Below are 21,105 nucleotides of genomic sequence, written 5' to 3'. Positions count from 1 at the left end.
AAAATCTTTACATAAATGATGTCATTATTCTTTAACCGTAAAGGGGAGGGCCAATTTAACGGTTAAATCCGGTCAGCCAATAGCGTGCAGGCGGTGGCACCCGAAAACACTGTGCGATGTTTAAGTGCAGTTAGACTTTTTTAAGCTCAGCATTGGGAGAAGAATGCAGTGTCTCACTCTCTGCCGAAAGTGTCTTATTTTCGCCAAAGGGATGCAAGAGTTTTTGTTTTTGTTTTGTTTTTTGCAGTAAGGTAAAGTGATGAGAACCACTAATACAGCTTGCATCACTGCTTGTTCACATCTGAAAATAGGGGCAGCCACATTGAGTATTATGTTGCATGGAGTATACGTTGACACATTGTATAAGATTTGGCTTTTGCCTGCATTGCCAAATGGTGTAGTTTGTAAATTTATAAGAATTTTATATTGCATCTTCATTCCAGTGCAAAAATTGCAAACATTTTAGAATCTCTGATGTGAGAATTTCATGCTGTTCTTTACCATCTACTAAATAAAAGAAGAAACAATGGAAATGGCATTTCTACTGTCTTACACACAGCACTGTGGAAAGCTGTTTCCACCAGAAGCGTTCCTGTTTGTTTGTTTGTTTGTTTGTTTGTCTGTCTGTCTGTCAATCAATCAATCAATCAGTCAATCAATCAAGGCTTTATTCGCCACGTGCAGGTTGCCCTGCAGTGAAATAGAATCCCCCCCGACTTTACACACACACAACACAGACATCACATGGGGATACAGGTCGGAGATCGGTAGCTTTACAGAAAAAACACTGAAATATACACTACAATGGGAAAGTTCAAGAGGAAAAAAAGAGACCTCTGCCTATGCTGGGCTCCTGGGAGGACAGCATGAGGACAGGAAACATTCGCGCTACCATTCCAGCGCGGGCTCAGACCCGCCGAGTTCCCAGGAGGGAACAAGCATCGAAGGCGTTTGGAAAGGGAGGGGGGATGAGTGTGTGCATATCAGTGTATATGTATGTGTGTGCGTGTTTGTTTGTTTTGCCACCCATAAGTCAAAATTTCAAGTCATTAATTCAAAGTTTCTACCTTATAACTCCAAATTTCAATTTGCTCTTCCCATTCGTCTTATTTTCTCAGAACCTTGAGTTAGACAGTCGATTTTGTGACAAATTTGTGATAATTATACATAATTATGATAGTTATAGCTTGCTTTTGTTTTTCAAGTGGCGAAAACAAGCTTGTTGACAAAATAGCAGGTAGTCGAAACACTCCTGAACCTGAAACCAAAAGAACTTTGAGTCTCCGAGCGGTCTTTGAATGCACCTGAGAGGGAGGGTCTAGTCAGTTATCTGTAGGCTGCTTCTCGGCCGTTCACTCTGATTACGGCTCCTCAGGAAAAAGGGCGACCACAGGAGGGGAAACACGGAGCTCTTCGCTACTTTGAGAGGATACGTCTGAGAGAGGTAAGGAAATAAATGCTTCTATACTTACGCTTACTCGGCTGGAGCTCCGAGAGCCGTGTAGAGTGAATAAAGCGCTTGAGACTAAAAGGAAAAGTAGTTAAGAAGCACCGCTTCGAGTGGAGAGATAACCTTAGTCATTTAAGATTCCAGCAGCACCTCGGTGAGTTGAAACCTGTTACTTGTTTAGAAGTTTTCCAGCAGTCTTTAAGGTTATTATTGTTCGTTTATTCGTATTATTATGTTTAAAATGGGGCAAAGGAGAAGGACACACGGAGGGCACACCTGTTTGTTTTTCTCCAACCATATCCTAAAGAAGATGTTGTTGTTGCCTTTCTACCCACTCGATACTTGCGCAATTGAACTAAATGGACTTTAACTGTGGAGCCTTAGAGCCCGTCTTTAATTGCTGTGAGAAAGTTCTTTCTGTTTGAGAACCTGTTTGTCCAGTAAGCTGGAACAAAATGTCTTTTTGTTTTTTCTTTATTTCTTTTAGGCAGGAATACTCGGAAAGCTCAATTATTCGAATACATGATACCGACTGTGTGGCTTTTAAAAATGTAATTATTAATATTTGGTGACAGAAGTCTGTCCTTTTCACCTGAACTAAAATAAAAAAAACCCAAAAGACTACATTCGTCTGTCCCGAGGAAATTCCTCTCTGGCAGTCACCACACCCTTGTTGTGCTGCTCGGCTTCTGTAGCGCAGACCCTCACATCTCAACAGCGACTTGTTCCCTTGTCTTGGCATGTTCACCATAACAAAACTGCACTGCCGGTATTTGGGTCTGCGCCAGAGTCAAATCTGCAAAACTCTGCTATTCTTCAACTCAGCTGCTCCCATCTTTCGAGGCTGACGCGCACACTCAGGATGTTGCACGTGAAGAGTCCTCGAAAACGGGTCTTCTCGGTTTGTCCACTGCGCGCGCGTGTGTGATTGCAACGTCAATATTTTTGTGGAAGAATGATGTAATATATATATATATGCATTTTTTTGTAGCAGAACTGCTGACCCAGCAGGTAGTGGACAGAAGTGAAAGTGTTGCCCAGTGTAACAAGCAAAACAAAATCAGTGCAGGGAAATGTAAAGGAAATCCCCGATCTGAGGTATTAAAGGATGTGGCCGTGTGTGACGAGATGTAATCCACAGTGTTAGGGCTGAGAAAGTAGGGATATTGTTGTAGACCATGGAGTGGATATACTATTGAATGCACACGGGAAAGAGTACACACACACACACTCTCTCAGAATCCATACAGATATTATGAAGTTAAAACATAGCATTAATTAATGCATTGCAAGGTTTTCCGATAATGCGCTGGATAAACATGATAACCCAGATTACACATATTTCTTACTGTTTATATTGCATCATTAATCACAGCAAAGATTCCACAAAGAGTTTAAGCAGTGTAAATATAATAACCAGCTACAAAGGCAGTAAAGGCATCCTTAGCGGTATTTTCATTACTGATTAAGCTGAGAGTTATTTTCTTGATTAATCGTTTGGTCTGTAAAATGTTGCATGCAAAGAGCCATGTTGATGCTTATTGTTTTTGCTTGAATGAGGATGATAAATCAAACTTAGCTGCTAATTAATTTTCTGTCGATCGACTGGTTACCCAATCCACTTATTAATCAGAAGCATAGACAGTGTAAAAGAGGGATATCGCTTCTGGGTTTGAGAAGTGCCTTGAACTGTCTTTTTTTGGGGGGGGTTCATAGTGAGCAGGAGAGACTTTCGGTTGTATAGACATCTATGGGAAATAAGTCCTCGGCTCCCTTCACATGTGACCTCAGTTAGCACTTTTCTTATCTTTATGGTCTTGGTTGCTAGTTTCATTTTATACTGAATAAAAAAATGGGTTGGATAATATGGTCGTTATTAGAGTCGCAAGTGAGGATTAGTCGCAAATCATTAGCCAATGAGAAAATTTCCCATTTCCTCCAGTTGCTCATCAGTTTTGTTTACGGCAGAAAAGCTCGACTTGAGGGGGAGTAAAAAACAAATGGACAACTACACGTCCATTAGGCCTTAACTATTACTGGAACAGGCCTTGTTCTGTGTATAGGATTTAAGTTGTCCTAAAATACTCACAGAGGACTGTATTTCCTATAAAAATAAGACGTTGTCTCCAACTGATGGAACTGCCAAAGATCCATTTATTATTTATTTTTTTTAGTATGTGACCTTTTCTCGTCTTTTTCCAGTATTGAGGCCAGACAGACAGCTGAATAGCTTTGTAGGTCATGAAAGCTTTCATGAAAGACTAATGTGGATCAAAAGCTGCATGTATGCCTTTATAGCCAGAGGTCCTTTCACCCTGGTGTTTGCACCTCGTTTTGTTCCTCTTGACATTTGACTGACCCGCTCTGCTGTATTTTTACTTTTCAACGATTGATTGCGGCCACCTAACCTTTAGGAAGCACACTACTAGCACTCGATAAAAACGTAAAACGCAACGATTTAGGAAGTTGGTGCTAAAAAATGGGAGGGTTTGTTTAGATTTGAGTGCTGAGATTTGATCTTTTTTCCTTTCTATGGGGAGTTCGAAGGTTGTTAAAACCATAGGTGTTTATCAGCTGATGTGCTTATAGATCTTCAAAGTATTAGAATGGACCACCTTCCAATAGTAGCGATTTCCAAGAAAGCCAGTCTTCCTGGAAACGGATCAAACTGGAGCTTGTTTTACACGCTGATGAAGCACACATGTTTTTCAGTTTTCTAGTCATTTGTCTGCAATCGACAAGCATGGCTGCATGGAAGATTGCATCCGTTGGATGTGGGGTGTACCACACATGGGCAGCATGCAGACAAAAAAAGAGAAAAAAAAAGTCTGGGAGTGTTTCCTGTTTGGATCTTGGGGTTTGAGGTTTCAGGAAGCCTTAAAAGGATAATGTAAACATTTTTTTTTCTCCTGACAGACTTCAGAAGTACTGCTCTCTCAGACTCTTGTAGCCTGTTCCATGTTGAGTCAAGATTCCCTTTGGGAAATTGCTTGGATCGACACTGTATTTGCTCCAGCAGAACGTTTGGCTGCTCTTTGGTAAATGCTTTCAGTTGGTGTCACCAGTTATCAGTTCTGATTTCTGCTGGTTTTTCCCCGTCTTTTGTAGTACTGACTGCATTAAAAAAGCCATTTTAAAGAAGTCCTCTTTACACTGCATTGCCAAAAAAATATGGACTAATCTTGAAAATCAATAATGAACATAATTGTTCTTTGCAACCCTCCGTTTATATTCTTTCAATCCTAATAGTTGTGCAATTGGCGCTTCAGTTTTTAGCCTAATTGGACTGCAGCTATTAACTGGATACATCTTTTCAGACAGTGTAAAAACATGTTTTTGATTATTCTTGTCAGCATCTAAAGATCATGCCTTTGTAGTTGGTTTGTAGTTCTTTTCGCCTTCAATTACTTCCAACTGTTGATGGCTAAACCTAATAAGATTTGATGAGCTATTTCAGAGGATTCAGTGCTACATTCGATAAAATGCACTCGCTTCACAGGCTGACAGGACAGATGAGAGACACAGTTGGAGGATTGACTCCATAGAGGCTGTGCACATGTGTGTCAGCTTTCGTTTTCAGATTTCATTTGTGCTGCGTGTGTGAATCAGAAAGAAGCAGGGATGCGGCGCCCTAAGGATATGCAACATTAGCTCCCTGATGGTGACATCACACTGCAACACAGAGGGAGAACGCGAGGGATGAGATGAGGGCTGATTGAGAACAAGAGCCTGGAGGAGGATGGGTAGAAAAGAGGAGCTAAAAGAGCAAACAGAGTTAGGAACAGGGTGCAATCAAGTCGGCTCCTTCACCACGCCGAGCTGAGGTGGTGCGTGTCTGTGCATATGCACACTTTATAATCTTGGAAAGCGAAAATGCATTCCTCATTTCTATCCAAGTCCTGATTAGCTATTTTCCCAAGACAGCCCATGACTAATTCAAAGATTTGTTTATTTTATACTCATGGAATATTAATCAAAGGCCTCGTTGCTGCACTTTAATGCTTTTAAGTTTCTCCATATCGTTTGCTGCTGCAGCAACTCGTGTTCTAGTTTTGACCACAGTGCTTCGCTTTCCTCCCTCCAGCTTTCTGACTTTTGTTTGTACTGCAACCAAGAGGCGGGTGAAGGGATGATTCTGTGTGAGATTTCTCTCTTTCGTCCTCTGCTCTCAGCCGAGTTGTGTGCACGGTGATAAATTGGGTTGGGTGAGTCTCAATGGCTCTGTCCTATTTTGGGCTCCAGCTAGGTTCTCTGACTTTAGCTCCTTCCCTGGCCTGGATCTTGAGCAGTCACTTCTGCTCTTAAGTTTGATTCAACCTTGAAAATGTTAGCTTGGCTGACCAGTATATTAGGATATACTCTAGAGATAAACATCTAAGTAGCTTGGAAGGAAAGTGACTCAACGTGAAGACATTTTACCTCTAATACAAGATGCTCCTTCAGTTCAGAACTGAGAGGGGAAAATGTCTTTACAAAACTTAAAGAAGTCCAGTCAGTTTCTTTCCTAGCTCTTACTACCATGACCTGGATGACTGACGAACTACATGGACTCGAGGGATAAAAGTTCTGGGGCTGCCTTCACATTTTACCAAGAGGAAGTACTCATCCTGGAAACCCGTGCCATAAAGTGGCACATGTTTTTGTGCTGATGTTAAGAATGGTTTAGATGGTCTGCCCCTTCACGGCTGAGTTGCTGTTGTTCCTTAACACTTCCACTTTGCAATAAAATCACTCGCAGTCGATCGTGGAATATCAAGGTGGGAAGAATTTTCACAATCTGAGTTGTTGAAACAGTGGCATCCTGTTAAACCACTCAAATTTAGTGAGCTCATTATAATGATGTGTTCTTGCAGATTGCATGGCTAGGTGCTTGGTGAATGTGAATGTTGGGTATTACAGGTGGGTTTGTTTTAACAAAGCAATTCATCAAAGCAGATTAATGAAAAAAGAAAATATCCAGTCTGAAATTGCCAGTTGTGATACTGAAAGTGCTTTTAAGACACAGTTCAAAATATCAGCTGTATTTAGACTACCAATAATTTAGACTTTGTTTGTTAGTGCTTTGGTTTATAATCAGTATTTGATTGATAGATTAGTTGATTGGCAAAAAATAATGTAAATGTTTTTTAATGACAATGTTTAAGGAAATTTAAGAAAAATGCTGATCAGCGTTATGCATGGCCCCACTTAGGGATTGGTAATTAATCGACTTTCATTTTCAAGTTGTTGTTTATGAGAACAGGTTAATTGACTTAATTATTATGGTAAATGGCCTGTATTTGTATAGCGCTTTACACAACCAGTCATCCACACATTCACACACTGGTGATGGCAGCTACATTGTAGCCACAGCCACCCTGGGGCGCACTGACAGAGGCGAGGCTGCCGGACACTGGCGCCACCGGGCCCTCTGACCACCACCAGTAGGCAACGGGTGAAGTGTCTTGCCCTAGGACACAACGACCGAGACTGTCCAAGCCGGGACTCGAACCGGCAACCTTCCAATTACAAGACAAACTCCCAACTCTTGAGCCACGATCGCCTGGTTTTGGAATGTAGCTGTAGTTTTGTGATGTGCTTTGAATCCTGTTTGTACTTTTCCTTAATCTGTGATTTATAGTACCAAAAATGTTGTTTGTTTGCATATGGGTTTCCACAAAGACAGTGCACAGAAAGATGACTATGCAACTTCACCAGGAATGGGAGAAGCACAAAAACCCTATTAAAGATTAAAAATATATTTAAAAATGTAAAAAATAAAATGATAATAATAATAATAATAATAATAATAATAATACAGCTTGAAAAAAATGTAGACAGTGGCTGCAGCAGACACTTCTGATTGTTTTTAACTCTTCGTAATGTTATAACGTCACACTTCTCGACAGCTAGTTGACAATCCAATGGCAGCATAAACAGGAGTAGCCACAGACTGGTTGTACCTAGAGCTGGGCGATAGAACAATAACGATATGTATCGCGATATAACTTTTACTCGATAGAGAAATTAAGCTATCGCGATAGACTTCGCCGCTCTTGTCCTCTTAAAAAAAAAAAAAAAAAGGTCAGCCAATCCAAATTAAGTAGCGCAGAGCCGAACCAATCACAGCCGCAGCGTCACGTCGCGTGACTTGTTACGTACAGCACAAGTGCCAAGCCACACGTGTGTTTGTTTGGGAAGCAGCCAGCGGGTAATGGAGCCAGCGCGTAATGGAGGAAATGAGTGTGCCGACTAGAAAAATCAACCGAGCGTGACCGAAGAGAAAACAGATGATGGTTCCAATGCCGGAGAGATTGTCGAACGGAAGAGCCATAGAAGTTCCGTAGTGTGAAGGTATTTCGGCTATTTCAAGTCTGACAAAAAACAGAGTAGCGTGCACTGTAAATTGTGCCGAAAGCAAGTCTGGAAATACAATAAACTGGTGCATGCGTCACACTGTGCGCCACGTTATTGTTTCGGTGAAATGAATTTCTACAATACTGTTAATTCTACTCTCTGCAGTGTTTAAATGCTTACATATACACACAGTTACTGTCCGTCCACACACACGACTCGGTTCTGCTTCTATGCCCCAGCTTTGTTTACTTTTTCCCACCGAGGCTTCTAGACTTCTGATTGGCCAACATTTCTGCACGGTTAGGAATCTAGCGCCACCTGCTGCTTTGGCATGTTCATAGCAGCGTTTTCCTTCATTTCTGCCTTTATGTGTGGACGGGATTATTTTTTAAAACGAAAACGGAAAATCTCCGTTTTCAAAAATACCCGTGTACGTGTGGACGTAGCCTCAGTCTCTGACTGGAAGCGCTAATTCGTCATTCGGCTTTTGTCAGACTAAAGTAACTGTTAAAACTGTTTGAAAAGCTCAGCTATACAACAAGGAGAGATTGAGAATTTCCTTTTAGTTCTCAGTTTCTTTGATATTGACAAAAGTTAGTCAGTTTTGTCTGTTCTTCTGTAAAACAAACTAAGATTTATTTTTAGAATTAATATTTTGTTTCTAAGTGGAATTGACAGTTTAGTCTGTTTCGTTTGTTCTATTTTGAAACTTAAACGCTTTAGCGGCTGCCTTTTGTGTAGTTTGCAATATTTGCCTTTATTTATCTGAAAAAGTCTCATGTTCCTTAAGTACATCTACCCTGTTGAACTTATTATGGGAAATAAATATTTAAATAAAAACAAGCTGCTGATTATTTCACATTTTACTTGTGAGCAACGGCACATTTAAATCTTACAAATATAGTTATATGGCTTATATCGTGATAGATATCGTTATCGCCTGAAATGAAAAAAACATATCGTGATATGAAAAAATCTCATATCGCCCAGCTCTAGTTGTACCACATACTTTGTACACTGTCTCCATCGATGGCATACACTCCCTGCAGGTAGACTGATAGTCCCCGATCGCTTTCGCACTGAAACTTAGTTTTGCTGTCTCTGTCATTTTTTACTTCAGCTCACATTAATTTCATGTTTACATTTCAGACATCACACAATTAATTAATCAACCAATTAATCAAGAAAGTAATCCTCAGATTGACTTGAAAAACATCAATGATCCTAGAAAATGTGTTTGTCTGTTTTCTGGCAGACAGAAAGTTAGCGATGCTGTAGAGGGATGTTGTGTGTTCAGAAGAAAAGGGTGAGGGGTGTTGAAAGTAGGTGAGAGATTCCTCATGGCTTATGTATTCCCACATTTTTACACAGTCAGACAGGGCTGTGTGTGAGCGCTTAGTGACCCGACATTAATCATCGCATGGAATGCACTTTGCAGCTTTGGCCAACCACTGTGTCAGATTGTGAACTGCTAATACCCAGTTAATATTTTTCTTTAACAGCTGTTTGTTCATACATCACGTGGAAGTGTACAGTCAGTTTACAGCTAGCAGGGGTGCGCTGTGCTGCTTCCCATGGAAAAGGAAAATATGGGAGATGAATCTGGTCACACGGAGGACTTGCTGACGAGTAAAATGATGATTTTATGATCAACTAATTCTATATTTTTTCCCACCTTTGGTCAGATGCTGGTAGTCTCTTTAAGTGAAGATGAGAGATTGAGTATCGTCTCCCTACCTCTGAACAACAGGAAGTTCAGACACTCAGATAATTTAAATTTTTCTGTTTGCACTCAGAACAAGTATGTTTCTGCCCTTTTCCTGCTTCTGCGTCAGACCTGATGGAAAATGGGATTGTTGGTACAGATCTTCAGTCATATTCTCAGATCACCCCGGTTTTGCCTGTTTGGGCCTGTGTACTCTCTGGGTCTTCAGTCTGAGTTGTGATCTAGTATTTTGGAAGACATCCGGCAGGCGACACGACTAACAGGAATGTACAAGGCACGATAATCCCTGTGGCATGTTTCTGAGGGGGAGGTGAACGTGTGCATTCCTCACGTCCTCTGCTTGAGGTATTGGTGACACATTAAATGTGATTAATGTATTTTATCTTCAACAGTTTAACTGTCAAGATAACTGCTGTATAGCTTAAACTGTGCAGCCCACATCTCTAAACTTCAGACCTAACGAAGCCTGAAATATAAAACTTATAAGAAGCAGAACTGCTGTCTCCGGGTGACTTTTTCCTCAGTATGTTGTCTATACGAACTTGCTGTTGTATTATTAAGTTAACATACATCTTCAAACTTGGAGATATTATTTTTCTGTTGCGCCCACACTGGGCATCTCCTCTAGAGATGCCCAGCAGAGGACGAGGATGGAGAGTGGGGGTGGGGTTGCATAAGTCGGAAGAGTTTATTGAAGTAGAGATGCAAACGCTGCCGCAGTTTTACAAAAGAAACCTTTATGTAACAGCACCAGTCTATGTCGATATAACTGATATTGTCTTAGACTTTACTCTTTCAAAAATCCATTGTAAGAATGCATGCTGACGTGTCATCCAGCACTAATCACTGTCCAGTAAAGTTAAAGCCCTTCGTTGTTTTTTGGCTACATTGGCAGAGTGAATGAATTTGCTCAAATGAATCAGAAGCTGCATATACACAGGTGATGAGCATTACATGGACATTAAAGTGGTTTATGATGATTTTTGTAATGTGTTTTGTAGAACACAGAAATGTTCGTTGTGGCAAGAATAAAATATCGATGTTCAAATAGTCGTCATTTAAAAGTCGAAGCTCCTCTGGAAACAAAAGCTTTTTTTAAACCCATATCAGCTCTGATGGTGTTGAACTCCGCAGTACCAATTACGCAAAACAGCTGCCTGTTAACAAAAATCAAAATGCAGCTTCACAGTTGCTTCACCCACTCACAGCGCTGTGCTTTTCAACAGCACAGCAGGGTGTTATACAGCAGCTGGCACGCTCGAGACATCAAGAGAAGGAAATTGAAATCCACTGGGCCATCTATGCCTCTTTTCCACTTGCACCTACTCGGCTCTGCTCTACTGTACTCTGTCCTTTTCCATTGCAGTTGAGCACCACATCAATGTGGGTGGGATCATTACAGTAACACGGCCCAAAAAAATCCTGTGATGTCATTTGTATGCAACACAAAACAAACAATGGATGACATGGAGGTGATGGTAACGTCTGCACCTCATCATTGAAGCAGTGTTTGCCTAGTTCCAAAAATGGCAGGTTTGAGTCTTGTGAAGGAGTGGTCAATCGGTGGCATGCGGTCTGCTGATGTCTCATTTTCAGCTCGACTCAGCTTAATTGAAACCTGGTCCCAGGTACTACCACCAAATGGAAAACCCCCAAAACAGTGACACTGAGCCAAGCCTGGTAGGTGTTATTGGAAGAGAAGCTGTTTAAAGGTTTGGGTGAGCTGGTCAGAAGATGATTACCATCTTTTGGTGCAGAATGATGAGCTAAATTAATTCCTTCTAAAAGGTTTTTTGCTTTCGCACTGAAAGCTGTGATCAGAAATATCGCTGCTGTCTTTCAGAATGCTTGTTTGCCCTCTTGTTTTGTTGGCTGCCACTGTCTTCAGTTCAATAACTTACAACTTTGCATTGCATTATATTTAGTGTTGTCCTCACTGTTTCACGACAAATAATCTAGCTTTGTAGATTTGGAGCCATTTGGAAGTTGTTGTAATAGATTTATTGATGAGATTCATGCAGTTCATTAAATAATTGAGATTGTGAGCCAAATAAAATAATATAAAACATTAAATCACCCTCCTCTGCTGTACATGATAGCAAATCAAATGAGGTACTATGTGTAGGGTTGTTTGAGTGCCTTGAGTTTGTGATTAGAGGTCAGTCCATACGTCACGAAGAGGAAGATTGTTTTAAATATATTTATTTTTTAGTCTTAGTCCTTCTCCTGGTGTTTCATGACAATTTTTGTGTTTTGTTTTTTTTACCCCCACCACCTGAAGTGAACAAGACTGGCTAATGTGTTACCCCTGCAGATATGAGTCACAACCTGCCAGCGAGGAGAAACGAGGGAGAAAACGGCATCTGTGCTGCTTGTGTGGGAAATGAGAACTTTGTCCTTTGCTACTCCACGCAGGGCAAATATTATGCAAGAACCGCTCGTTCATCCTAAGACACGTGCGAACACGCACGTTGATATGACCTGTTTGAGGCTCGTGTGCTTAGGCCGTCGCTGCATGTGCGCTATGGCTCATCACTCAGGATATGTTGTCATTCTTCTTCAGCTCGGCCTTTGTCTCTGTGCTTGTTCAGCAGTGATCGTAGTAGCACAGAGCTTGCTACAGTGCAGTTATATGAAGAGCGCCTTGACTGGAATTTTCTCAAATATGACCGTAAAGTTTACTTGGACCCAAAGCTTAACAGTTGATGTTTGTGTTTAAGGTGCAAGGCCACTGTGACATCACATGGATCCCATTCTTGTAACTGTGACACACCCAAGGCACGCTTACTGATTTTTGAACATGGCCTAACATGTCACAATAAAACTGTAGGAGGTTGAGGGTGGGATTTCTTGCAATTGCTTTTTATGAGGTTAATGTTGTGGTTTTATATCATTGTAGTTTGTTAAGTGTTTTAAATGCAGCCACGTGTACATTTAAAGCTACAAGCAGCACAACAAGTAACCTAACATGCTTAACTATGGGAGGCCTTTGTGCAGTGATCAGCATGGACAATGTTACTTACTACTGTAATACAAAATGGTTGTTTGCTCCGTTTCCAGTAAAGCTTATTGAAAATGACCCAGTGGAAGAAACTCGGTGAGGAAGAATGATGGTAAATAACAAAACTGGTGAAGTCCCACAAGCTTCACTTCTTCCTCTCCAGTTGCTCTCATGTTGTTCTTACCAGGAAGTCGCTTAAAGGAGTCTAAAAGATAAACGAGAAAGATGATTGATAATAGCAGAGGCAATGCTTGGCGGTTATTTAAATGTGTAAGGATGACATAAATCACTTTTTAGGGTGAGATGAATTGATCAGAGTTCCTTTTCTTACCTCCTGAAAGAAGCCTCGGTTCACTACTTATCTCTGAGAAGACTCCCCCTGTGGTCAATCTGGTTATTAGTGTTTACTTACTGTTGTATTAGTTCATTGATTTGCTTTTGATCTTGCATAATACATGAGAAAAAATGCAGATCTTATATGTGTGAATATTTTATAACCGTGTATGGTATGAATATTGTATGAAGGTTTTAAGTGAATTGTTTCTATCCGCAATCTAAGGGTAATGGAACACACCGGTATGTAACTCTTATTTAGGGAACGAGCGCTCGTAGTGCCTGCTCCTGTCCTTGTCCTGGCACAGTATGCACACACAGACACATTAATGCAAAGTAAAGGGGCCATTATCCCCAGTAAGCACCATTTGCTGCCACTGTCACAGTGGGGAGCCTGCTCTGAGTGCCACGATCATCAATATGCCGCATTATTTTATCACAGCACAAACTCTGCAGGACTAGCCCCATTTTGTGAAGCTTTCTGGGGCTGCGCTGTAGCTCCAAGTCACGTGTGCATGTGTTTCTGGATGAGTTTGTGTGTCTTCCCTCTGGCAGTGACAGTATGATGTATGGGGGAGCAGCAGCCTGCTATCAGAGAGAACAGGTGGCTCTCTCAAGAGACAAACTGACAACACACTGTCCTGATTTAATGTGTAGGAGAAAAAAGAAGACTGAACGATCGTCTTTATTCTCGTGGTAAAAATTAGTAGCTGTTATTCCCACGAGGGGAGGAGAATGACTGAGGCCCACAACATGATGGAGGCTTGTTCAGGGTCAGTGGTTCATTGTAAGTAGGCTTTCAGAAGCTACTAGAAAATATTAGCTTCAGCTTTTATGAAGGTTTAGAGTCCACGGCGACACGGCGCTCCACCCACAGAACATTTTTAAGGAAACAACTTTTTTTATCTTTATTATTCTATTTTCAATGATATGAGTATTTGATAGGACTTTTGATTAGTGGTGATGAGTCACTGGCTTTTCCACTCAGGCTTTTCCTGGTGGCACTCATGTGAAAGATAATGAGAGGTGTGGCATTTAAGTCTGTGGAAACATCCTGCAACAGGAAGATGGCGGTAAAAGTAAAGAACTTCAACGGAAAGTAATTTGCAGAAATAATCAGCAGAGTATTAATTAACACTCCCAGACGCACACAAACACACACACTCTTGTCGTTAAGCTTTAAAAACCCAGAGGCATTTCAAGATGGCTGCCAAGCGCCCAGACCTGTTTCACAAAGGACTGGGGCGTCATGCCTCTGATACTGGGATGCTGGCATGCCATGTGAAAGCACGCACTGTAGTGGCGTTATGCTGTTTTTGTTTGGTATGAATGAGCAAAGGCAACATAAACGGGTCTTTTTAGCCACACAGACCACCATTTCTGTCTGAAAGAGGCTTAAACGTGTGCTCAGGTGTATTTGTGCTTATTAATCACCACGAGTTTTCATTTCTACCTGTGTGTGCCGTATCCCTCGTTTGGTCATTTGGGAGTAGAGGAAACGAGCCCAGAGATATTCTCACCTTTCAAGTAGCAAAACAGTTGTTTAACAAAACTTCCACCGAGTCCAAAGGTCATCCTGTCAGTTTGGCCTCCTGAGGGAAATGTCTGACTCGTTACTGCTAAACTGTGTTCACCAGGTACTATAAATTATATTTGGTGTCGACTAAGTCGAATTCATTCAATTTTTACCAGCAAAAAATAAATAAACAAATCGTGCTGCAGGTCATAAAACAGAAACAATCAGCAGATCTGGTTCTTTATTGGTTCATCATCTCAAGTGACTACTTTAAATAATTGGGAGATATTACTACATCTTTCATCAGTTATTACTTAAAGTGTGTGTGTGTGTGTGTGTGTGTGTGTGAGTGTGTGAGAGTGTGTGTGTGTGTGAGAGAGTGTGTGAGAGAGTGAGTGATTGCAGAGGTTTTGATCCTAATCTTGGTCCAGGTAGTTTGAGGCTGGTGGAAGCTGAAGCTGCTGGCAGGCAGCCAGTGTGTTGTCCCATCTCCGGCTGCCTTCCCTCCATTATTGTCAGCCCGTGGGAGATGGCTATTGATCTGTGTGTGTGTGTGTCCCCCTCTTGGTCTCTGACTAGTCACATTTCACTCAAATCTATGCCTTTCAGGGATATGAGAGAAGAGAAATGTGTGCAGCATCGAGGTGTCAGACCAAACCAGTGTGAGCTGTATATCACTTGGCCACAGCGATGTAGAAGTGACATGTTAAAGATCATTATGATTGTGGCACAGAGGTCATGAGTGTACAGCAGCATGTAGAGCGCAGGCCATGCAGGCAAGCTGGCGTCAGTATTTTGTGCTGTACTGTACTCTTTACAACTCTTTATATAAATCCAATCTGAGATCACATCCCTGCACATCTGTTCTCCTTTACCTTTTTGTTTGGTGATTTGTGAGACAGTCTGTGGCTCCCTTCCCTGTTTGAAAGCACTTGATTCTCACCAGTTCACTAATCATCACAAACATGTTTACTAATCAAACTGTTGTGTTTTGTAGATGGCTGCAATCAGAAAGAAGCTGGTGATAGTTGGGGATGGTGCGTGTGGAAAAACCTGCCTGCTTATTGTCTTCAGTAAGGACCAGTTCCCAGAGGTCTACGTCCCCACTGTGTTTGAGAACTACATCGCTGACATTGAAGTTGATACCAAACAGGTACGTTGTAGAATATATATGTACTGGAAGTGCTGGGTATACAAGTCTGGCCCAAGTCTTCAGTCAGAAAGACTGCTGCAGTCCAGGAGTCTAGTTCACCGTCTTTAATGAAGCTTCACAGAAGAACTGGTTACAGCAGGGCTTGCCAGGATAAATCCAACTGTGATGCAGCCAGATATGCACTTCTAATTGTGGCAGATGCAGTATAGGTGACTATAAGCATGGTTGTCTGGAAACAGAAACAGGTAATACTATAATTAGCAGGGTCAAAGATAACTAAGCAACAATCAGAACACATCATCTACTCAGACACAGCAATATTTTACAATGTCCACTAGGGGTCGCCGTAAGACCAGAAGTTAGCTAAATAGCGCAAATCTTCCCAGTTGCTAGTACTAAGGCACAAATGTGGCAAGCTAACAGCAGCTAAACTAAACAATAAACAACAGAAAAATCCTTTAACCGCGGGATGTAATCATTGGAGGAGATTCTGGCCACTGGTATTAACTTAGTGCAAATTAATTAAATAATTAAATAAACCTACTAACGTGATATCTGTGTACCGGGGCATAACTTTAGCTTTAACATGCACAAACAACTATAACTATTTTCATACCAGTTAACCTGTCAAAAGTATTAACACTTACAGTTTCATTGACGCACACGGAATCGCACAAACTGCGGGGAATTTGCACATACGTCGTATTTGAAATATCGGTTTTCAGTTTGAAGACTATGAATAATTTAAACTATTGAAATAGAAGTAATAGTTTGACCTTTGTGTATTTGTAACAACTTCACTTAAAGAGGTTCGAGTTTCCATTTGACATTTATTTTTTGTTTGGAAAAGTAATAAAAGCTTCTTCCTTTTTTGTTTTTTGACTCAGTGGCTCTCAGCCATTTATTTGTGATTCTTACAAAACATCAGCATCTATTTGGAGCTCCTTGTCACTGTTTAAGACATTTGTTAGGTTTTAGTATTTCCCCTCCAAGTTTCTCCTGTGGTGCCATTTAAACAGTAGTTAGGTTGTTTCTGAAAAGTAGAACAAATAAGAGTCCAAAAAAACGAGTTTGCAGATTGTTTATCGTGTGCTTTGGGTACTAATGTTCTCTGTGAACCTTCAGTTATTAAATGAAGAAAATGAAAGTATAAGGATATACTTTTGTAATAAAGGAGCAAAGACTGACTACACTGTGTATGTATTGATAATATTAATAGGAGACATTTTATATTAGAGGTATTACTCCTACTCTCACTACTTTTGCTTATATAATATTTACACAAGTGCAGAATCTAAGAGCAAATTTGAGCTGTTTCTTGGAACAGGCAGGTTTATGTGACACTCTTTGACTCTGTTGATTGTGGACCACATCCCATCAAGATTGATGGCAATAAGTGCCTGCTCTGAGAGAATATTTGTGCTATTTCATTGTTATAAAGCCGCAGATCTCCAGCTAGCAACAGGAAATGGATCAGTGCCACCTTCCTGTGCAAGGTCGGGACCCCTCTCCTAATACATCATGACTAATGTCCCGTTTCCTGTTCCTTTTTCCTGTGCTGTAAAATTGGGGATCAGCTGGTTTTTACTTCAGTAGGTTGAATGTGATGGAAGAATTTAAAATGTAACAACTTTATTTGATGCAGTGAAATATTTTATAACACACTGTTTGACCTTATATTACGTTACAGTTAACATTACTAAGAAAAAAAGATTTCTCTTGGGAACCTGACTCCTGAGAGACATCTACTGGTAATAGAAGCAAAGGGCAGCTGACTGAGGTTCTTCCTGGTGTGAAATAGCTTATTTTACAACAGTTTACGTGTTATATCTCATTAAATATTGAAAATACCCTTCCTGTGGTAGACTGTAAGTGCGGTGTCTGGGCAATCTTGGTAAGAAGCTTGTGAGCCAACAAGAAACATGTGAGATGTAAGAAAAGCCCAGAAGAATTGTTGAGGTACTGTTGCACTCTGGACTACAATCAAGATGTTCTCCAGCTGTGATTAGTAGTAAAAATACTGCAAATGAAATCAGCAGAAGAATAAAATGCATAAATAATGCAGTTTAATCCTCAGTTTAGTTTTTACTTTAAAAAAAGCCATAATTTCCTCATGAAGTGACATTTCTAGGCTTGTGTGTACTAAACATTCCTATGTAGTTCCTTGTGGTTGCATTGTAACTAGAGCTACAGCTCATGCTGACCTCTCGCAAATGATTTTTGCAAGCGTTTTCTTTTATCTGGAGCAAGCGAGGCGCTGAGGGATTTCTAACAGCTTGATTAACAGCTGAGATCCTGTGGGAACCACCTCCACCTCTGCAGACTTGCTGTTTAGGCCTGATGGTGGAGGATTGAGTTGTTCTCAGTTATGTTCCTCCCTCTGTCCAATGGGATTTCTTTTGTCTGTAATCTGTTTTTGTATTTTAATGCTAGCAAGTGTGTGCTCTGTGTTGGAGCTGCTTGCTTCATATGTTTTGTTCTTTGTCTTCCTCTCTCTCAGGTGGAGTTGGCATTGTGGGATACAGCAGGTCAGGAAGACTATGACAGATTGAGGCCTCTCTCCTACCCTGACACAGACGTAATCCTCATGTGTTTCTCCATAGACAGTCCTGACAGTTTAGGTAAGGCGGCGGTGAAAGTGTGTTTTAGTTCATTGCTGTGCCCCAGTTAAGATATTTTTCTGAAATCAACAAGCAAAGTCTCCGAGTTCCTGAGACAGTGTTGTATTATTCTTTTGTAAGATTACTTCACAACAAAGGTCACCTGGCAGGGAAATGTTCCAGATTTTATCTGCTCATGGGGCTACATCTTCTTACAAAGGGTTTTCCCACATATTTCATTGGTATCGTAACCTGCTGTTGAAATTCCATCTTCCACTGTCATGGAAAAGTCATGACTTGACTGGTTGAACTGCATTACGATGCATTAATATGTAGGCACACACGAGATTACAGTCGCTCCTCCAATGAACTTTAGGAATGAAGTCTGGGCATCAGCTGACCTTTGTAGCTTTGATTGCTATGGTAGACATGACGGACTGGAGAGGGTTCACCAGGAACATGCAGTTACTATGGATGAGATGCAGGAAACTTTTTGGGCGCAGCTTTTAAATGCAGTTTCCTCTACCACCTCAGCATCTCCTCAAAATCTCAGCAGGGAACTTCTTTTATAGTCCTTAGGTGTTAAGCAAAGCTTAGCAGAGCGTCACGGTCTCTGGGCTTGGTTAGATATGTGGAGCAACCGGTAGTGTGGGATGCTTGTGTTTACTTTTGTTGTGTTGTCAGTCCTTTAACATTGCCATGGCCACAGAGAAGACAAAAGTCACGAAGTACTATAAATGTCTTTTAGAAGAGCGAAAATAAGGGTTGTAACTTAGCATTACAGCCATTCTTTGCTTTCCTCATCCATGCTTTAGGATATTCCTACTCTAACACAAAATGTAATCTCTGTTCAGAGAGAAATCGCTTGTTTTGCCGACTGTGTGTGACACTAGCTCTCAGTGACCTCTTGGTATTTTTTTTTTGTGCACAGTCACAAGGGAAACTAGTGACTGTCCTTACAGGAGGAAAAAGGTCTGGTGCAAAACTAATGCTCTGATTTTCATATATGGAGTTTTTCTTTATTCTTTTAGAGAACATTCCTGAGAAATGGACACCTGAAGTGAAGCACTTTTGTCCCAATGTCCCAATCATCCTCGTGGGCAACAAGAAGGACCTTAGGAATGATGAACACACACGCAGAGAGCTCGCCAAGATGAAACAGGTCTTGTATTTGGGGGGGTTTTGGTTTTTGTGTTAAAGGAAACACATCCTCTCAGTAGATAAATGTCCACGCACAACCACTGAAATTTTAACTGGCTTTCTATATATGACACCCAGGAACCAGTAAAGCCTGAAGAGGGCAGAGACATGGCCAACCGCATCAGTGCCTTTGGCTACCTGGAGTGTTCAGCCAAGACCAAGGACGGAGTGCGGGACGTGTTTGAGATGGCGACCAGAGCGGCACTGCAGGTGCGCAAGCGTAAGAAGAGGGGTGGCTGCCAGATTCTGTGAACAGCCAGAGTGTTGGCCACAGCACCTGAGGGAGGACTAGCCCCTCCCCGACACACAGAGCAAACCTAGCGAAACCTTAAATCAATGGCTTCCATGGACTTCACAGACGCAGATGTGCCGCCGGCAAATATGAAAGACTGACACACCTGTTTAAAAGCAAAACAAATCAGCCGTCTTTTTTTAAAGCAGCCTCCTCTGCAGCTCACTCTGTTATTGCTTCTTTCCTGTTTGTTCTCTACCAGAACACAAGCTTGTTTGAAGGACCAACCCGCTTACTTTACTTTTATATGTATGTTTGTATTTATGTGCATATACTTTATAAATGTCATGCATTGGGCACTGTGTTATGTTTGTTTACAGAGAAGGGTTTTGTGGACTTTCTCTCACAGCTATGAGCTGCACACAGCTTTACTTCTGCTGTTTTCCTCTGCTTCTCTTCAACCTGTGTGTGCCACTTAGTCTCCTTTTATACATCAGCTTCAGTCCTGATTCCTTTTTTGTCAGACAATTTATTTTAGACCCCGAAAGTTCTATTTCACCAAGTGCTGTGTCAGCAGAGTGCTGTTTTCCACAGCTTTCTCTTCTGACACAAAGGACTAAATTTACAGCCTGTTCACACTTCATTAATCCACTGAAACCTACATAAAGTAATGCAGGAGCGACTGTATGGAGAGGCTTCGGCCTGCACCTCGGTCTCTGTCTTTCTCCATGGCGATGGCTTAAACTGGCACTGCAGACAGTGGTCTATTGTCTTGGACACAATATGTGCAGTCGTGCTCACACTGGCTCTGGCAGACGTCATTACAGCTTCCCCCCGATGAGCCCTGCATCCTGCCTGTACTGTTTGAGGTCCAGTATACAGTCATCTCACAATACTGTGTACTGGACTCACTGTGGATGAATGCACACAATATACAGCCATATTAATATTACATAACATCAGCCTAGTCTGTGTGTAAAAGTAGCTGACAACTAGATTAGCAGCTCAAACATCATTGCGTGGTGTACAGGAGCCCTTAGTCACTGTATGGTCGTTCTTTGAGTTGTGAACAGGCAAAAACCAGAGTAACAGTGATGTCTTTTGGCCCTAAGCTAGAACCGTAAAGATGAAGAGATTTTACACCAATGTGACAAAACTGTAAAACAGAATTTGAATAAAAAAAAAAAAAAACATATTGGGGAATGAAACGCCAGAGTTTACGCATGTGTCTCCTTCAGAGCCAAAATAAAGAAGTGCAGGGCAAAGGCTGTATGCACTCCTGCTCAGAAAGAGCCCAGATCAAATTGTTTGTGTATTACATCGTACAAATATTCATCTTGCCACAATAACAAAAGCAAGACGTTCTTCCACTTGGAGTGGGCGTGGGCTAATGTCTGGCCAGTGGCTCTGTCTTAAATGTCACAACGAAATTTGAGAAAAGGTTGATTGAAGCTGCTTTACAAACAGGAGCAGGAAGTTTTGAATGTCTGAAACATGACAAACATGTTAATAAAGTATTTTTGAAATACTACTTTGGTTTGGTTTTGGAGATGGTTTT

The 21,105-nt window shown here is 41.2% G+C and overlaps 1 protein-coding gene across 1 annotated transcript; it reads left to right on the top strand.

Moving 5' to 3' along the window:
* Positions 1-1,310: 1,310 nt before the first annotated feature.
* Positions 1,311-21,078, top strand: LOC309696278 (rho-related GTP-binding protein RhoA-D). Its single transcript, XM_082517438.1, has 5 exons — positions 1,311-1,444; positions 15,360-15,515; positions 18,016-18,136; positions 19,147-19,277; positions 19,394-21,078. Exons 2-5 carry the CDS (start codon positions 15,360-15,362, stop codon positions 19,565-19,567), a joined length of 582 nt encoding a protein of 193 aa, XP_082373564.1. The 5' UTR covers positions 1,311-1,444; the 3' UTR covers positions 19,568-21,078.
* The last annotated feature ends 27 nt before the right edge of the window (positions 21,079-21,105 follow it).

This window comes from Aulonocara stuartgranti (genome assembly GCF_965226115.1).
Source record: "Aulonocara stuartgranti genome assembly, chromosome: 20".
In the NCBI taxonomy this organism is placed as follows: Eukaryota; Metazoa; Chordata; class Actinopteri; order Cichliformes; family Cichlidae; genus Aulonocara; species Aulonocara stuartgranti.
This window is presented reverse-complemented; position numbering and strand designations above follow the sequence as displayed.